The 18,909-nt window shown below is 47.9% G+C and overlaps 1 protein-coding gene across 1 annotated transcript in view; it reads right to left on the bottom strand.

The window, feature by feature from the left end:
* LOC110517164 (proto-oncogene vav-like) overlaps positions 1–18,909 on the bottom strand; it is a 78,418-nt gene that overhangs the window by 37,188 nt on the left and 22,321 nt on the right. Inside the window, exon 3 of the mRNA XM_036948263.1 lies at positions 3,556–3,672. Coding sequence (XP_036804158.1) covers positions 3,556–3,672 — 117 coding nt within the window. The remainder of the gene's footprint in view (positions 1–3,555; positions 3,673–18,909) is intronic.

The raw sequence follows: 18,909 nt of genomic DNA, 5'->3' as shown, positions 1-18,909 counted from the left end.
GATGAATGGTCGTCTCACCTAGCTATCTGAAGATGAATGGTCGTCTCTCCTAGCTATCTGAAGATGAATGGTCGTCTCTCCTAGCTATCTGAAGATGAATGGTCGTCTCTCCTAGCCATCTGAAGATGAATGTACTGTAACTGTAAGTCTCTCCTAGCTATCTGAAGATGAATGTACTGTATGTGGTCGTCTCTCCTAGCTATCTGAAGATGAATGTTCTGTGTGGTCGTCTCACCTAGCTATCTGAAGATGAATGGTCGTCTCTCCTAGCCATCTGAAGATGAATGGTCGTCTCTCCTAGCTATCTGAAGATGAATGGTCGTCTCTCCTAGCTATCTGAAGATGAATGGTCGTCTCTCCTAGCTATCTGAAGATGAATGGTCGTCTCACCTAGCTATCTGAAGATGAATGGTCGTCTCTCCTAGCTATCTGAAGATGAATGGTCGTCTCTCCTAGCTATCTGAAGATGAATGGTCGTCTCTCCTAGCTATCTGAAGATGAATGGTCGTCTCACCTAGCTATCTGAAGATGAATGGTCGTCTCACCTAGCTATCTGAAGATGAATGGTCGTCTCTCCTAGCTATCTGAAGATGAATGGTCGTCTCTCCTAGCTATCTGAAGATGAATGGTCGTCTCTCCTAGCTATCTGAAGATGAATGGTCGTCTCTCCTAGCTATCTGAAGATGAATGGTCGTCTCTCCTAGCTATCTGAAGATGAATGGTCGTCTCTCCTAGCCATCTGAAGATGAATGGTCGTCTCTCCTAGCTATCTGAAGATGAATGGTCGTCTCACCTAGCTATCTGAAGATGAATGGTCGTCTCTCCTAGCCATCTGAAGATGAATGGTCGTCTCTCCTAGCTATCTGAAGATGAATGGTCGTCTCACCTAGCTATCTGAAGATGAATGGTCGTCTCTCCTAGCCATCTGAAGATGAATGGTCGTCTCACCTAGCTATCTGAAGATGAATGGTCGTCTCACCTAGCTATCTGAAGATGAATGGTCGTCTCTCCTAGCTATCTGAAGATGAATGGTTGTCTCACCTAGCTATCTGAAGATGAATGGTCGTCTCACCTAGCTATCTGAAGATGAATGGTCGTCTCTCCTAGCTATCTGAAGATGAATGGTCGTCTCACCTAGCTATCTGAAGATGAATGGTCGTCTCACCTAGCTATCTGAAGATGAATGGTCGTCTCACCTAGCTATCTGAAGATGAATGGTCGTCTCTCCTAGCTATCTGAAGATGAATGGTCGTCTCTCCTAGCTATCTGAAGATGAATGGTCGTCTCACCTAGCTATCTGAAGATGAATGTTCTGTGTGGTCGTCCCACCTAGCTATCTGAAGATGAATGTTCTGTATGTGGTCGTCTCATCTAGCTATCTGAAGATGAATGGTCGTCTCACCTAGCTATCTGAAGATGAATGGTCGTCTCACCTAGCTATCTGAAGATGAATGGTCGTCTCACCTAGCTATCTGAAGATGAATGGTCGTCTCTCCTAGCTATCTGAAGATGAATGTTCTGTATGTGGTCGTCTCACCTAGCTATCTGAAGATGAATGTACTGTATGTGGTCGTCTCACCTAGCTATCTGAAGATGAATGGTCGTCTCACCTAGCTATATGAAGATGAATGGTCGTCTCACCTAGCTATCTGAAGATGAATGGTCGTCCCACCTAGCCATCTGAAGATGAATGTACTGTATGTGGTCGTCTCTCCTAGCCATCTGAAGATGAATGTACTGTAACTGTAAGTCTCTCCTAGCTATCTGAAGATGAATGTACTGTATGTGGTCGTCTCTCCTAGCTATCTGAAGATGAATGTTCTGTGTGGTCGTCTCACCTAGCTATCTGAAGATGAATGGTCGTCTCTCCTAGCCATCTGAAGATGAATGGTCGTCTCTCCTAGCTATCTGAAGATGAATGGTCGTCTCTCCTAGCTATCTGAAGATGAATGGTCGTCTCTCCTAGCTATCTGAAGATGAATGGTCGTCTCACCTAGCTATCTGAAGATGAATGGTCGTCTCTCCTAGCTATCTGAAGATGAATGGTCGTCTCTCCTAGCTATCTGAAGATGAATGGTCGTCTCTCCTAGCCATCTGAAGATGAATGTACTGTAACTGTAAGTCTCTCCTAGCTATCTGAAGATGAATGTACTGTATGTGGTCGTCTCTCCTAGCTATCTGAAGATGAATGTTCTGTGTGGTCGTCTCACCTAGCTATCTGAAGATGAATGGTCGTCTCTCCTAGCCATCTGAAGATGAATGGTCGTCTCTCCTAGCTATCTGAAGATGAATGGTCGTCTCTCCTAGCTATCTGAAGATGAATGGTCGTCTCTCCTAGCTATCTGAAGATGAATGGTCGTCTCACCTAGCTATCTGAAGATGAATGGTCGTCTCTCCTAGCTATCTGAAGATGAATGGTCGTCTCTCCTAGCTATCTGAAGATGAATGGTCGTCTCTCCTAGCTATCTGAAGATGAATGGTCGTCTCACCTAGCTATCTGAAGATGAATGGTCGTCTCACCTAGCTATCTGAAGATGAATGGTCGTCTCTCCTAGCTATCTGAAGATGAATGGTCGTCTCTCCTAGCTATCTGAAGATGAATGGTCGTCTCTCCTAGCTATCTGAAGATGAATGGTCGTCTCTCCTAGCTATCTGAAGATGAATGGTCGTCTCTCCTAGCTATCTGAAGATGAATGGTCGTCTCTCCTAGCCATCTGAAGATGAATGGTCGTCTCTCCTAGCTATCTGAAGATGAATGGTCGTCTCACCTAGCTATCTGAAGATGAATGGTCGTCTCTCCTAGCCATCTGAAGATGAATGGTCGTCTCTCCTAGCTATCTGAAGATGAATGGTCGTCTCACCTAGCTATCTGAAGATGAATGGTCGTCTCTCCTAGCCATCTGAAGATGAATGGTCGTCTCACCTAGCTATCTGAAGATGAATGGTCGTCTCTCCTAGCTATCTGAAGATGAATGGTCGTCTCTCCTAGCTATCTGAAGATGAATGGTCGTCTCTCCTAGCTATCTGAAGATGAATGGTCGTCTCTCCTAGCTATCTGAAGATGAATGGTCGTCTCTCCTAGCTATCTGAAGATGAATGGTCGTCTCTCCTAGCTATCTGAAGATGAATGGTCGTCTCTCCTAGCTATCTGAAGATGAATGGTCGTCTCTCCTAGCTATCTGAAGATGAATGGTCGTCTCTCCTAGCTATCTGAAGATGAATGGTCGTCTCTCCTAGCTATCTGAAGATGAATGGTCGTCTCTCCTAGCTATCTGAAGATGAATGGTCGTCTCTCCTAGCTATCTGAAGATGAATGGTCGTCTCTCCTAGCTATCTGAAGATGAATGGTCGTCTCTCCTAGCCATCTGAAGATGAATGTACTGTAACTGTAAGTCTCTCCGGATCAGAGCGTCGGCTTTATGACTAAAATGTACATGTAAAACGAGAGAGAGAACAATAGAGAGTTCAGATGAGGTGAGGTGATGTCACACACACACACACACACACACACACACACACACACACACACACACACACACACACACACACACACACCTTGCCGAAGTCTCTGACATCAAACAGGTCGAAGGCTTCAAACAGTTCAGTCTTCCTCAGGTGAAACTTCTCCTGACACACCCCCAGGAACGTACGGATGTTCTTCAGACACAGGAACTACAGGGAGCCAATCAGAACAGGTTATTTCACACACAGGAACTACAGGGAGCCAATCAGATAAGGTTATTTCAGACACAGGAACTACAGAAGCCAATCATATCGGGTTTTACAGACACGGGAACAAAAAGGAGCCAATCAGATAAGGTTATTTAAGACATAGGAACTACAGAAGCCAATCATATCAGGTTAGTTAAGACACAGGAACTACAGTGGGCTAATCAGAACAGGTTATTCACAAGCCATTGAGTCACACTTTATAGGTTCAGTTATCACATTGAAATTGGTCATCATCACACATCCCCCTCAGCCAACTTGTGTAATGATTGACTGATTATTTGATTGATCGACAGACACAATACTGTGCACATCACTATGGAAACCAGTAGGGAGGTGGAGGGATAGAATCAAGGGAGAGAAGGAGAGATAACATGAGGGGGAGAGAGAGAAAGAGAGAGGAGAGAGAGAGATGGAGAGAAAGAGAGAGGAGAGAGAGAGATGGAAAGAAAGAGAGAGGAGAGAGAGAGAAAGAGAGCCACAAGGTGTTCATCTAGTCAGTGTAAAACACATTAATGTCTCTAATACAAAACCCTGCTGCTCAGCGGTCAGACATTTGCAGAATCAGATTTGCATAGCTTCCTGCCAGAGCAGTGTGTGTGTGTGTGTGTGTGTGTGTGTGTGTGTGTGTGGTGTCAGCATTGTTAAATAGAGAACTCTAATTTAAAAAAAAAGGGGAAATGTTTTGACTGGCACTGATATATGACCCTGGTATGAGCATACACACACACACACACACACACACACACACACACACACACACACACACACACACACACACACACACACACACACACACACACACAGACACACAGACACACACACACACACACACACACACACACACACACACACACACACACACTGATGTTCACAGACGTGGATTCCTTTTGTTGCAATGGACACTTCCCTGTGCAGTTATGCAAAGTGTCTCAACATGTGTTATGAAGGGAGGACACTAGTCACCTCATAGGACTCCCCAGAGTTACACACTCAGCACGGCCACTCAGCACGGCCACTCCCCAGAGTTACACACTCAGCACGGCCACTCCCCAGAGTGCTACAACCCAACACACACACACAAACACCTGCTACAACCCAACACACACACACATTTTACTGTATGTAGCCTCCCTACTTTTATAGCCTCTCTACTGTATATAGCCTCTCTACTGTTTATAGACTCACTACTGTATGTTGCCTCGCTACTCTGTATATAGCCTCTCTACTGTTTATAGCCTCACTACTGTATGTTGCCTCGCTGCTGTATATAGCCTCTCTACTGTATATAGCCTCTCTACTGTATGTAGCCTGTCTTTTTACTGTTGTTTTATTTCTTTACCTACCTATTGTTCACCTAATACCTTTTTGGCACTGTTGGTTAGAGCCTGTAAGTAAGTATTTCACTGTAAGGTCTACTACACCTGTTGTATTCAGCATTTCACTGTAAGGTCTACTACACCTGTTGTATTCAGCATTTCATTGTAAGGTCTACTACACCTGTTGTATTCAATATTTCACTGTAAGGTCTACTACACATGTTGTATTCAGCATTTCACTGTAAGGTCTACTACACCTGTTGTATTCAGCATTTCACTGTAAGGTCTACTACACCTGTTGTATTCAGCATTTCACTGTAAGGTCTACCTGTTGTATTCAGCATTTCACTGTAAGGTCTACCTGTTGTATTCAGCATTTCACTGTGAGGTCTACTACACCTGTTGTATTCAGGATTTCACTGTAAGGTCTACCTGTTGTATTCAGCATTTCACTGTAAGGTCTACCTGTTGTATTCAGCATTTCACTGTGAGGTCTACTACACCTGTTGTATTCAGCATTTCACTGTAAGGTCTACTACACCTGTTGTATTCAGCATTTCACTGTAAGGTCTACTACACCTGTTGTATTCAGCATTTCACTGTAAGGTCTACTACACCTGTTGTATTCAGCCTTTCACTGTAAGGTCTACTACACCTGTTGTATTCAGCATTTCACTGTAAGGTCTACTACACCTGTTGTATTCAGCATTTCACTGTAAGGTCTACTACACCTGTTGTATTCAGCATTTCACTGTAAGGTCTACTACACCTGTTGTATTCAGCATTTCTCTGTAAGGTCTACTACACCTGTTGTATTCAGCATTTCACTGTAAGGTCTACTACACCTGTTGTATTCAGCATTTCACTGTGAGGTCTACTACACCTGTTGTATTCAGCATTTCACTGTAAGGTCTACTACACCTGTTGTATTCAGCATTCCACTGTAAGGTCTACCTGTTGTATTCAGCATTTCACTGTAAGGTCTACCTGTTGTATTCAGCATTTCACTGTGAGGTCTACTACACCTGTTGTATTCAGGATTTCACTGTAAGGTCTACCTGTTGTATTCAGCATTTCACTGTAAGGTCTACCTGTTGTATTCAGCATTTCACTGTGAGGTCTACTACACCTGTTGTATTCAGCATTTCACTGTAAGGTCTACTACACCTGTTGTATTCAGCATTTCACTGTAAGGTCTACTACACCTGTTGTATTCAGCATTTCACTGTAAGGTCTACTACACCTGTTGTATTCAGCATTTCACTGTAAGGTCTACTACACCTGTTGTATTCAGCATTTCACTGTAAGGTCTACTACACCTGTTGTATTCAGCCTTTCACTGTAAGGTCTACTACACCTGTTGTATTCAGCATTTCACTGTAAGGTCTACTACACCTGTTGTATTCAGCATTTCACTGTAAGGTCTACTACACCTGTTGTATTCAGCATTTCACTGTAAGGTCTACTACACCTGTTGTATTCAGCATTTCTCTGTAAGGTCTACTACACCTGTTGTATTCAGCATTTCACTGTAAGGTCTACTACACCTGTTGTATTCAGCATTTCACTGTGAGGTCTACTACACCTGTTGTATTCAGCATTTCACTGTAAGGTCTACTACACCTGTTGTATTCAGCATTCCACTGTAAGGTCTACTACACCTGTTGTATTCAGCATTTCACTGTAAGGTCTACTACACCTGCTGTATTCAGCATTTCACTGTAAGGTCTACTACACCTGTTGTATTCAGCATTTCACTGTAAGGTCTACTACACCTGTTGTATTCAGCATTTCACTGTAAGGTCTACTACACCTGTTGTATTCAGCATTTCACTGTGAGGTCTACTACACCTGTTGTATTCAGCATTTCACTGTGAGGTCTACTACACCTGTTGTATTCAGCATTTCACTGTGAGGTCTACTACACCTGTTGTATTCAGCATTTCACTGTGAGGTCTACTACACCTGTTGTATTCAGCATTTCACTGTAAGGTCTACTACACCTGTTGTATTCAGCATTTCACTGTAAGGTCTACTACACCTGTTGTATTCAGCATTTCACTGTAAGGTCTACTACACCTGTTGTATTCAGCATTTCACTGTAAGGTCTACTACACCTGTTGTATTCAGCATTTCACTGTGAGGTCTACTACACCTGTTGTATTCAGCATTTCACTGTGAGGTCTACTACACCTGTTGTATTCAGCATTTCACTGTAAGGTCTACTACACCTGTTGTATTCAGCATTTCACTGTAAGGTCTACTACACCTGTTGTATTCAGCATTTCACTGTAAGGTCTACTGCACCTGTTGTATTCAGCATTTCACTGTGAGGTCTACTACACCTGTTGTATTCAGCATTTCACTGTGAGGTCTACTACACCTGTTGTATTCAGCATTTCACTGTAAGGTCTACTACACCTGTTGTATTCAGCATTTCACTGTAAGGTCTACTACACCTGTTGTATTCAGCATTTCACTGTAAGGTCTACTACACCTGTTGTATTCAGCATTTCACTGTGAGGTCTACTACACCTGTTGTATTCAGCATTTCACTGTGAGGTCTACTACACCTGTTGTATTCAGCATTTCACTGTAAGGTCTACTACACCTGTTGTATTCAGCATTTCACTGTAAGGTCTACTACACCTGTTGTAGTCAGCATTTCACTGTAAGGTCTACTACACCTGTTGTATTCAGCATTTCACTGTAAGGTCTACTACACCTGTTGTATTCAGCATTTCACTGTAAGGTCTACTACACCTGTTGTATTTGGCGCACATGACAAATATTGACATTTAATAACATTTATCAATGAACTAAATATTATGACCCACAGAAAGGATTCCCCAGTCACTTAAACCCACCACACTGTAAACCAGAAGAGATGATGGTCATTGATACTAACTCTCTCACACACACACACACACACACACACACACACACACACACACACACACACACACACACACACACACACACACACAGGTGATTTTCTTATCTCATTGTCCGGGGGCTTACATGCGGTCTGCTCGTCACTATGGAACGGTCGCTATGGAACGGTCGCTATGGAAATGAAGCAGGAAACAGTGATAACAGCGTGCAGCTTAATGGTGTTCAGAACAAACACAAATTCAGGAGAGGACCAGATTTAAACACCACAACTTTAACGCAGCTCCCCAGCAACTCAACAAGCTGCTACACGTTGCCAACCAGCCTCCAGGCCTGTCTGCAACACTTTAACTAGTGTCCTAGAACGCAGCAACTCAACAAGCTGCTACACGTTGCCAACCAGCCTCCAGGCCTGTCTGCAACACTTTAACTGGTGTCCTTGAACGCAGCAACTCAACAAGCTGCTACACGTTGCCGACCAGCCTCCAGGCCTGTCTGCAACACTTTAACTAGTGTCCTTGAACGCAGCAACTCAACAAGCTGCTACACGTTGCCAACCAGCCTCCAGGCCTGTCTGCAACACTTTAACTAGTGTCCTTGAACGCAGCAACTCAACAAGCTGCTACACGTTGCCAACCAGCCTCCAGGCCTGTCTGCAACACTTTAACTAGTGTCCTAGAACGCAGCAACTCAACAAGCTGCTACACGTTGCCAACCAGCCTCCAGGCCTGTCTGCAACACTTTAACTAGTGTCCTTGAACGCAGCAACTCAACAAGCTGCTACACGTTGCCAACCAGCCTCCAGGCCTGTCTGCAACACTTTAACTGGTGTCCTTGAACGCAGCAACTCAACAAGCTGCTACACGTTGCCAACCAGCCTCCAGGCCTGTCTGCAACACTTTAACTGGTGTCCTTGAACGCAGCAACTCAACAAGCTGCTACACGTTGCCAACCAGCCTCCAGGCCTGTCTGCAACACTTTAACTAGTGTCCTTGAATGCAGCTGTTGCTCGTTGCTAATCAGTCCTGACTCTCCTTAATCACCACTGCCATCCAGGACACTGTGTGACTAGCCTCATCCAGGACACCATGTGACTAGCCTCATCCAGGACACTGTGTGTCTAGCCTCATCCAGGACACTGTGGGACTAGCCTCATCCAGGACACCGTGTGACTAGCCTCATCCAGGACACTGTGTGACTAGCCTCATCCAGGACACTGTGGGACTAGCCTCATCCAGGACACCGTGTGACTAGCCTCATCCAGGACACTGTGTGACTAGCCTCATCCAGGACACTGTGGGACTAGCCTCATCCTGGACACTGTGGGACTAGCCTCATCCAGGACACTGTGGGACTAGCCTCATCCAGGACACTGTGGGACTAGCCTCATCCAGGACACTGTGTGACTAGCCTCATCCAGGACACTGTGGGACTAGCCTCATCCAGGACACTGTGGGACTAGCCTCATCCAGGACACTGTGGGACTAGCCTCATCCAGGACACTGTGGGACTAGCCTCATCCAGGACACTGTGGGACTAGCCTCATTCAGGACACTGTGGGACTAGCCTCATCCTGGACACTGTGGGACTAGCCTCATCCAGGACACTGTGGGACTAGCCTCATCCAGGACACTGTGGGACTAGCCTCATCCAGGACACTGTGGGACTAGCCTCATCCAGGACACTGTGGGACTAGCCTCATCCAGGACACTGTGTGACTAGCCTCATCCAGGACACTGTGGGACTAGCCTCATCCAGGACACTGTGGGACTAGCCTCATCCAGGACACTGTGGGACTAGCCTCATCCAGGACACTGTGGGACTAGCCTCATCCAGGACACTGTGGGACTAGCCTCATCCAGGACACTGTGGGACTAGCCTCATCCTGGACACTGTGTGACTAGCCTCATCCAGGACACCGTGGGACTAGCCTCATCCAGGACACTGTGTGACTAGCCTCATCCTGGACACTGTGGGACTAGCCTCATCCAGGACACCGTGGGACTAGCCTCATCCAGGACACTGTGGGACTAGCCTCATCCAGGACACTGTGGGACTAGCCTCATCCAGGACACCATGGGACTAGCCTCATCCAGGACACTGTGGGACTAGCCTCATCCAGGACACTGTGTGACTAGCCTCATCCAGGACACTGTGGGACTAGCCTCATCCAGGACACTGTGTGACTAGCCTCATCCAGGACACTGTGTGACTAGCCTCATCCAGGACACCGTGTGACTAGCCTCATCCAGGACACCGTGTGACTAGCCTCATCCAGGACACCATGTGACTAGCCTCATCCAGGACACCGTGTGACTAACCTCATCCAGGACACTGTGTGACTAGCCTCATCCAGGACACCATGGGACTAGCCTCATCCTGGACACTGTGGGACTAGCCTCATCCAGGACACTGTGGGACTAGCCTCATCCAGGACACTGTGGGACTAGCCTCATCCAGGACACTGTGGGACTAGCCTCATCCAGGACACTGTGGGACTAGCCTCATCCAGGACACTGTGTGACTAGCCTCATCCAGGACACTGTGGGACTAGCCTCATCCAGGACACTGTGGGACTAGCCTCATCCAGGACACTGTGGGACTAGCCTCATCCAGGACACTGTGGGACTAGCCTCATCCAGGACACTGTGGGACTAGCCTCATCCAGGACACTGTGGGACTAGCCTCATCCTGGACACTGTGTGACTAGCCTCATCCAGGACACCGTGGGACTAGCCTCATCCAGGACACTGTGTGACTAGCCTCATCCTGGACACTGTGGGACTAGCCTCATCCAGGACACCGTGGGACTAGCCTCATCCAGGACACTGTGGGACTAGCCTCATCCAGGACACTGTGGGACTAGCCTCATCCAGGACACCATGGGACTAGCCTCATCCAGGACACTGTGGGACTAGCCTCATCCAGGACACTGTGGGACTAGCCTCATCCAGGACACCATGTGACTAGCCTCATCCAGGACACCGTGTGACTAACCTCATCCAGGACACTGTGGGACTAGCCTCATCCAGGACACTGTGGGACTAGCCTCATCCAGGACACCATGTGACTAGCCTCATCCAGGACACTGTGGGACTAGCCTCATCCAGGACACTGTGGGACTAGCCTCATCCAGGACACCATGTGACTAGCCTCATCCAGGACACCGTGTGACTAACCTCATCCAGGACACTGTGTGACTAGCCTCATCCAGGACACCATGGGACTAGCCTCATCCTGGACACTGTGGGACTAGCCTCATCCAGGACACTGTGGGACTAGCCTCATCCAGGACACTGTGGGACTAGCCTCATCCAGGACACTGTGGGACTAGCCTCATCCAGGACACTGTGGGACTAGCCTCATCCAGGACACTGTGGGACTAGCCTCATCCAGGACACCATGGGACTAGCCTCATCCAGGACACTGTGGGACTAGCCTCATCCAGGACACTGTGGGACTAGCCTCATCCAGGACACTGTGGGACTAGCCTCATCCTGGACACTGTGTGACTAGCCTCATCCAGGACACTGTGGGACTAGCCTCATCCAGGACACTGTGGGACTAGCCTCATCCAGGACACTGTGGGACTAGCCTCATCCAGGACACTGTGGGACTAGCCTCATCCAGGACACTGTGGGACTAGCCTCATCCAGGACACTGTGGGACTAGCCTCATCCAGGACACTGTGGGACTAGCCTCATCCAGGACACTGTGGGACTAGCCTCATCCTGGACACTGTGGGACTAGCCTCATCCTGGACACTGTGGGACTAGCCTCATCCTGGACACTGTGGGACTAGCCTCATCCTGGACACTGTGGGACTAGCCTCATCCAGGACACTGTGTGACTAGCCTCATCCTGGACACTGTGGGACTAGCCTCATCCAGGACACTGTGTGACTAGCCTCATCCTGGACACTGTGGGACTAGCCTCATCCAGGACACTGTGGGACTAGCCTCATCCATGTCACAGTGTGACTAGCCTCATCCAGGACACTGTGGGACTAGCCTCATCCAGGACACTGTGGGACTAGCCTCATCCAGGACACAGTGTGACTAGCCTCATCCAGGACACTGTGGGACTAGCCTCATCCAGGACACCATGTGACTAGCCTCATCCAGGACACTGTGGGACTAGCCTCATCCAGGACACTGTGGGACTAGCCTCATCCAGGACACTGTGGGACTAGCCTCATCCAGGACACTGTGGGACTAGCCTCATCCAGGACACTGTGGGACTAGCCTCATCCAGGACACAGTGTGACTAGCCTCATCCAGGACACTGTGGGACTAGCCTCATCCAGGACACCATGTGACTAGCCTCATCCAGGACACTGTGGGACTAGCCTCATCCAGGACACTGTGGGAACAGCCTCATCCAGGACACTGTGGGACTAGCCTCATCCAGGACACTGTGGGACTAGCCTCATCCAGGACACTGTGGGACTAGCCTCATCCAGGACACTGTGGGACTAGCCTCATCCAGGACACCATGTGACTAGCCTCATCCAGGACACTGTGGGACTAGCCTCATCCAGGACACTGTGGGACTAGCCTCATCCAGGACACTGTGTGTCTAGCCTCATCCAGGACACTGTGTGACTAGCCTCATCCAGGACACTGTGTGACTAGCCTCATCCTGGACACTGTGTGACTAGCCTCATCCAGGACACTGTGTGACTAGCCTCATCCAGGACACTGTGGGACTAGCCTCATCCAGGACACTGTGGGACTAGCCTCATCCAGGACACTGTGTGACTAGCCTCATCCAGGACACTGTGGGACTAGCCTCATCCAGGACACTGTGGGACTAGCCTCATCCAGGACACTGTGGGACTAGCCTCATCCAGGACACTGTGGGACTAGCCTCATCCAGGACACTGTGTGACTAGCCTCATCCAGGACACTGTGGGACTAGCCTCATCCAGGACACTGTGGGACTAGCCTCATCCAGGACACTGTGGGACTAGCCTCATCCAGGACACTGTGGGACTAGCCTCATCCAGGACACTGTGTGACTAGCCTCATCCAGGACACTGTGGGACTAGCCTCATCCAGGACACTGTGGGACTAGCCTCATCCAGGACACTGTGTGACTAGCCTCATCCAGGACACTGTGTGACTAGCCTCATCCAGGACACAGTGTGACTAACCTCATCCAGGACACCATGGGACTAGCCTCATCCAGGACACTGTGGGACTAGCCTCATCCAGGACACTGTGTGACTAGCCTCATCCAGGGAACTGTGTGACTAGCCTCATCCAGGACACCGTGTGACTAGCCTCATCCAGGACACTGTGTGACTAGCCTCATCCAGGACACTGTGTGACTAGCCTCATCCAGGACACCGTGTGACTAGCCTCATCCAGGACACCGTGTGACTAGCCTCATCCAGGACACCATGGGACTAGCCTCATCCAGGACACAGTGTGACTAGCCTCATCCAGGACACTGTGTGACTAGCCTCATCCAGGACACTGTGTGACTAGCCTCATCCTGGACACTGTGTGACTAACCTCATCCAGGACACCGTGTGTCTAGCCTCATCCAGGACACTGTGTGACTAGCCTCATCCAGGACACCATGTGACTAGCCTCATCCAGGACACTGTGTGACTAGCCTCATCCAGGACACTGTGTGACTAACCTCATCCAGGACACCGTGTGACTAGCCTCATCCAGGACACCATGGGACTAGCCTCATCCAGGACACCGTGTGACTAGCCTCATCCAGGACACCGTGGGACTAGCCTCATCCAGGACACTGTGTGACTAGCCTCATCCAGGACACTGTGTGACTAGCCTCATCCAGGACACCGTGTGACTAGCCTCATCCAGGACACCATGGGACTAGCCTCATCCAGGACACAGTGTGACTAGCCTCATCCAGGACACTGTGTGACTAGCCTCATCCAGGACACCATGTGACTAGCCTCATCCAGGACACTGTGTGACTAGCCTCATCCAGGACACTGTGTGACTAACCTCATCCAGGACACCGTGTGTCTAGCCTCATCCAGGACACTGTGGGACTAGCCTCATCCAGGACACCATGTGACTAGCCTCATCCAGGACACTGTGTGACTAGCCTCATCCAGGACACTGTGTGACTAACCTCATCCAGGACACCGTGTGACTAGCCTCATCCAGGACACCATGGGACTAGCCTCATCCAGGACACCGTGTGACTAGCCTCATCCAGGACACCGTGGGACTAGCCTCATCCAGGACACTGTGGGACTAGCCTCATCCAGGACACTGTGTGACTAGCCTCATCCAGGACACTGTGTGACTAGCCTCATCCAGGACACTGTGTGACTAGCCTCATCCAGAAAACTGGCATCATGTGGCGTCTAACACAAGTCCCTACAGCTCCGCCCCCTGACGGCCCAGCTCTCTCTCTCCTCTCTATAATACCTGACACACTGCTCTCTCTCTCTCTCTCTCTCTCCTCTCTATAATACCTGACACACTGCTCTCTCTCTCTCTCTCTATAATACCTGACACTGCTCTCTCTCTCTCCTCTCTATAATACCTGACACAGCTCTCTCTCTCCCTCCTCTCTATAATACCTGACACACTGCTCTCTCCTCCTCTCTATATTACCTGACACACTGCTCTCTCTCTCTCCTCTCTATAATACCTGACACAGCTCTCTCTCTCCCTCCTCTCTATAATACCTGACACACTGCTCTCTCCTCCTCTCTATATTACCTGACACACTGCTCTCTCTCTCTCCTCTCTATAATACCTGACACACTGCTCTCTCTCTCTCCTCTATATAATACCTGACACACTGCTCTCTCTCCTCTCTATAATACCTGACACTGCTCTCTCTCTCTCTCCTCTCTATAATACCTGACATACTGCTCTCTCTCTCTCCTCTCTATAATACCTGACACTGCTCTCTCTCTCTCTCCTCTCTATAATACCTGACATACTGCTCTCTCTCTCTCCTCTCTATAATACCTGACACACTGCTCTCTCTCCTCTCTATAATACCTGACACACTGCTCTCTCTCCTCTCTATAATACCTGACACACTGCTCTCTCTCTCTCCTCTCTATAATACCTGACACACTGCTCTCTCTCCTCTCTATAATACCTGACACACTGCTCTCTCTCTCTCCTCTCTATAATACCTGACACACTGCTCTCTCTCCTCTCTATAATACCTGACACACTGCTCTCTCTCTCTCATCTCTATAATACCTGACACACTGCTCTCTCTCTCTATAATACCTGACACACTGCTCTCTCCCCCCTCTATATAATACCTGACACACTGCTCTCTCTCCTCTCTATAATACATGACACACTGCTCTCTCTCTCTATAATACCTGACACACTGCTCTCTCTCCTCTCTATAATACCTGACACACTGCTCTCTCTCTCTATAATACCTGACACACTGCTCTCTCTCCCCCCTCTCTATAATACCTGACACACTGCTCTCCCCCTCTCTATAATACCTGACACACTGCTCTCTCTCTCTCCTCTCTATAATACCTGACACACTGCTCTCTCTCTCTCTATAATACCTGACACACTGCTCTCTCTCCTCTCTATAATACCTGACACACTGCTCTCTCTCCTCTCTATAATACCTGACACACTGCTCTCTCTCCTCTCTATAATACCTGACACACTGCTCTCTCTCTCTCCTCTCTATAATACCTGACACACTGCTCTCTCTCCTCTCTATAATACCTGACACACTGCTCTCTCTCTCTCATCTCTATAATACCTGACACACTGCTCTCTCTCTCTCATCTCTATAATACCTGACACACTGCTCTCTCTCTCTATAATACCTGACACACTGCTCTCTCTCTCTCCTCTCTATAATACCTGACACACTGCTCTCTCTCTCTCCTCTATATAATACCTGACACACTGCTCTCTCTCCTCTCTATAATACCTGACACTGCTCTCTCTCTCTCTCCTCTCTATAATACCTGACATACTGCTCTCTCTCTCTCTCTCTATAATACCTGACACTGCTCTCTCTCTCTCCTCTCTATAATACCTGACACAGCTCTCTCTCTCCCTCCTCTCTATAATACCTGACACACTGCTCTCTCCTCCTCTCTATATTACCTGACACACTGCTCTCTCTCTCTCCTCTCTATAATACCTGACACAGCTCTCTCTCTCCCTCCTCTCTATAATACCTGACACACTGCTCTCTCCTCCTCTCTATATTACCTGACACACTGCTCTCTCTCTCTCCTCTCTATAATACCTGACACACTGCTCTCTCTCTCTCCTCTATATAATACCTGACACACTGCTCTCTCTCCTCTCTATAATACCTGACACTGCTCTCTCTCTCTCTCCTCTCTATAATACCTGACATACTGCTCTCTCTCTCTCCTCTCTATAATACCTGACACTGCTCTCTCTCTCTCTCCTCTCTATAATACCTGACATACTGCTCTCTCTCTCTCCTCTCTATAATACCTGACACACTGCTCTCTCTCCTCTCTATAATACCTGACACACTGCTCTCTCTCCTCTCTATAATACCTGACACACTGCTCTCTCTCTCTCCTCTCTATAATACCTGACACACTGCTCTCTCTCCTCTCTATAATACCTGACACACTGCTCTCTCTCTCTCCTCTCTATAATACCTGACACACTGCTCTCTCTCCTCTCTATAATACCTGACACACTGCTCTCTCTCTCTCATCTCTATAATACCTGACACACTGCTCTCTCTCTCTATAATACCTGACACACTGCTCTCTCCCCCCTCTATATAATACCTGACACACTGCTCTCTCTCCTCTCTATAATACATGACACACTGCTCTCTCTCTCTATAATACCTGACACACTGCTCTCTCTCCTCTCTATAATACCTGACACACTGCTCTCTCTCTCTATAATACCTGACACACTGCTCTCTCTCCCCCCTCTCTATAATACCTGACACACTGCTCTCCCCCTCTCTATAATACCTGACACACTGCTCTCTCTCTCCTCTCTATAATACCTGACACACTGCTCTCTCTCTCTCTATAATACCTGACACACTGCTCTCTCTCCTCTCTATAATACCTGACACACTGCTCTCTCTCCTCTCTATAATACCTGACACACTGCTCTCTCTCCTCTCTATAATACCTGACACACTGCTCTCTCTCTCTCCTCTCTATAATACCTGACACACTGCTCTCTCTCCTCTCTATAATACCTGACACACTGCTCTCTCTCTCTCATCTCTATAATACCTGACACACTGCTCTCTCTCTCTCATCTCTATAATACCTGACACACTGCTCTCTCTCTCTATAATACCTGACACACTGCTCTCTCTCCTCTCTATAATACCTGACACACTGCTCTCTCTCCTCTCTATAATACCTGACACACTGCTCTCTCTCTCTCCTCTCTATAATACCTGACACACTGCTCTCTCTCTCTCTCTCTCCTCTCTATAATACCTGACACACTGCTCTCTCTCCTCTCTATAATACATGACACACTGCTCTCTCTCTCTATAATACCTGACACACTGCTCTCTCTCCTCTCTATAATACCTGACACACTGCTCTCTCTCTCTATAATACCTGACACACTGCTCTCTCTCCTCTCTATAATACCTGACACACTGCTCTCTCTCTCTATAATACATGACACACTGCTCTCTCTCTCTATAATACCTGACACACTGCTCTCTCTCTCTATAATACCTGACACACTGCTCTCTCTCTCTCCTCTCTATAATACCTGACACACTGCTCTCTCTCCTCTCTATAATACCTGACACACTGCTCTCTCTCCCCCCTCTCTATAATACCTGACACACTGCTCTCCCCCTCTCTATAATACCTGACACACTGCTCTCTCTCTCTCCTCTCTATAATACCTGACACACTGCTCTCTCTCCTCTCTATAATACCTGACACACTGCTCTCTCTCCTCTCTATAATACCTGACACACTGCTCTCTCTCCTCTCTATAATACCTGACACACTGCTCTCTCTCTCTCTATATTACCTGACACACTGCTCTCTCTCCTCTCTATAATACCTGACACACTGCTCTCTCTCTCTATAATACCTGACACACTGCTCTCTCTCCCCCCTCTCTATAATACCTGACACACTGCTCTCCCCCTCTCTATAATACCTGACACACTGCTCTCTCTCTCTCCTCTCTATAATACCTGACACACTGCTCTCTCTCTCTCTCTATAATACCTGACACACTGCTCTCTCTCCTCTCTATAATACCTGACACACTGCTCTCTCTCCTCTCTATAATACCTGACACACTGCTCTCTCTCCTCTCTATAATACCTGACACACTGCTCTCTCTCTCTCCTCTCTATAATACCTGACACACTGCTCTCTCTCCTCTCTATAATACCTGACACACTGCTCTCTCTCTCTCATCTCTATAATACCTGACACACTGCTCTCTCTCTCTCATCTCTATAATACCTGACACACTGCTCTCTCTCTCTATAATACCTGACACACTGCTCTCTCTCCTCTTTATAATACCTGACACACTGCTCTCTCTCCTCTCTATAATACCTGACACACTGCTCTCTCTCTCTCCTCTCTATAATACCTGACACACTGCTCTCTCTCTCTCTCTCCTCTCTATAATACCTGACACACTGCTCTCTCTCCTCTCTATAATACATGACACACTGCTCTCTCTCTCTATAATACCTGACACACTGCTCTCTCTCCTCTCTATAATACCTGACACACTGCTCTCTCTCTCTATAATACCTGACACACTGCTCTCTCTCCTCTCTATAATACCTGACACACTGCTCTCTCTCTCTATAATACATGACACACTGCTCTCTCTCTCCATAATACCTGACACACTGCTCTCTCTCTCTATAATACCTGACACACTGCTCTCTCTCTCTCCTCTCTATAATACCTGACACACTGCTCTCTCTCCTCTCTATAATACCTGACACACTGCTCTCTCTC

This window comes from Oncorhynchus mykiss, chromosome 17, assembly GCF_013265735.2.
Source record: "Oncorhynchus mykiss isolate Arlee chromosome 17, USDA_OmykA_1.1, whole genome shotgun sequence".
In the NCBI taxonomy this organism is placed as follows: domain Eukaryota; kingdom Metazoa; phylum Chordata; class Actinopteri; order Salmoniformes; family Salmonidae; genus Oncorhynchus; species Oncorhynchus mykiss.
The sequence above is the reverse complement of the archived record's forward strand: the minus strand, read 5'-3'. Positions and strand labels throughout refer to the sequence as shown.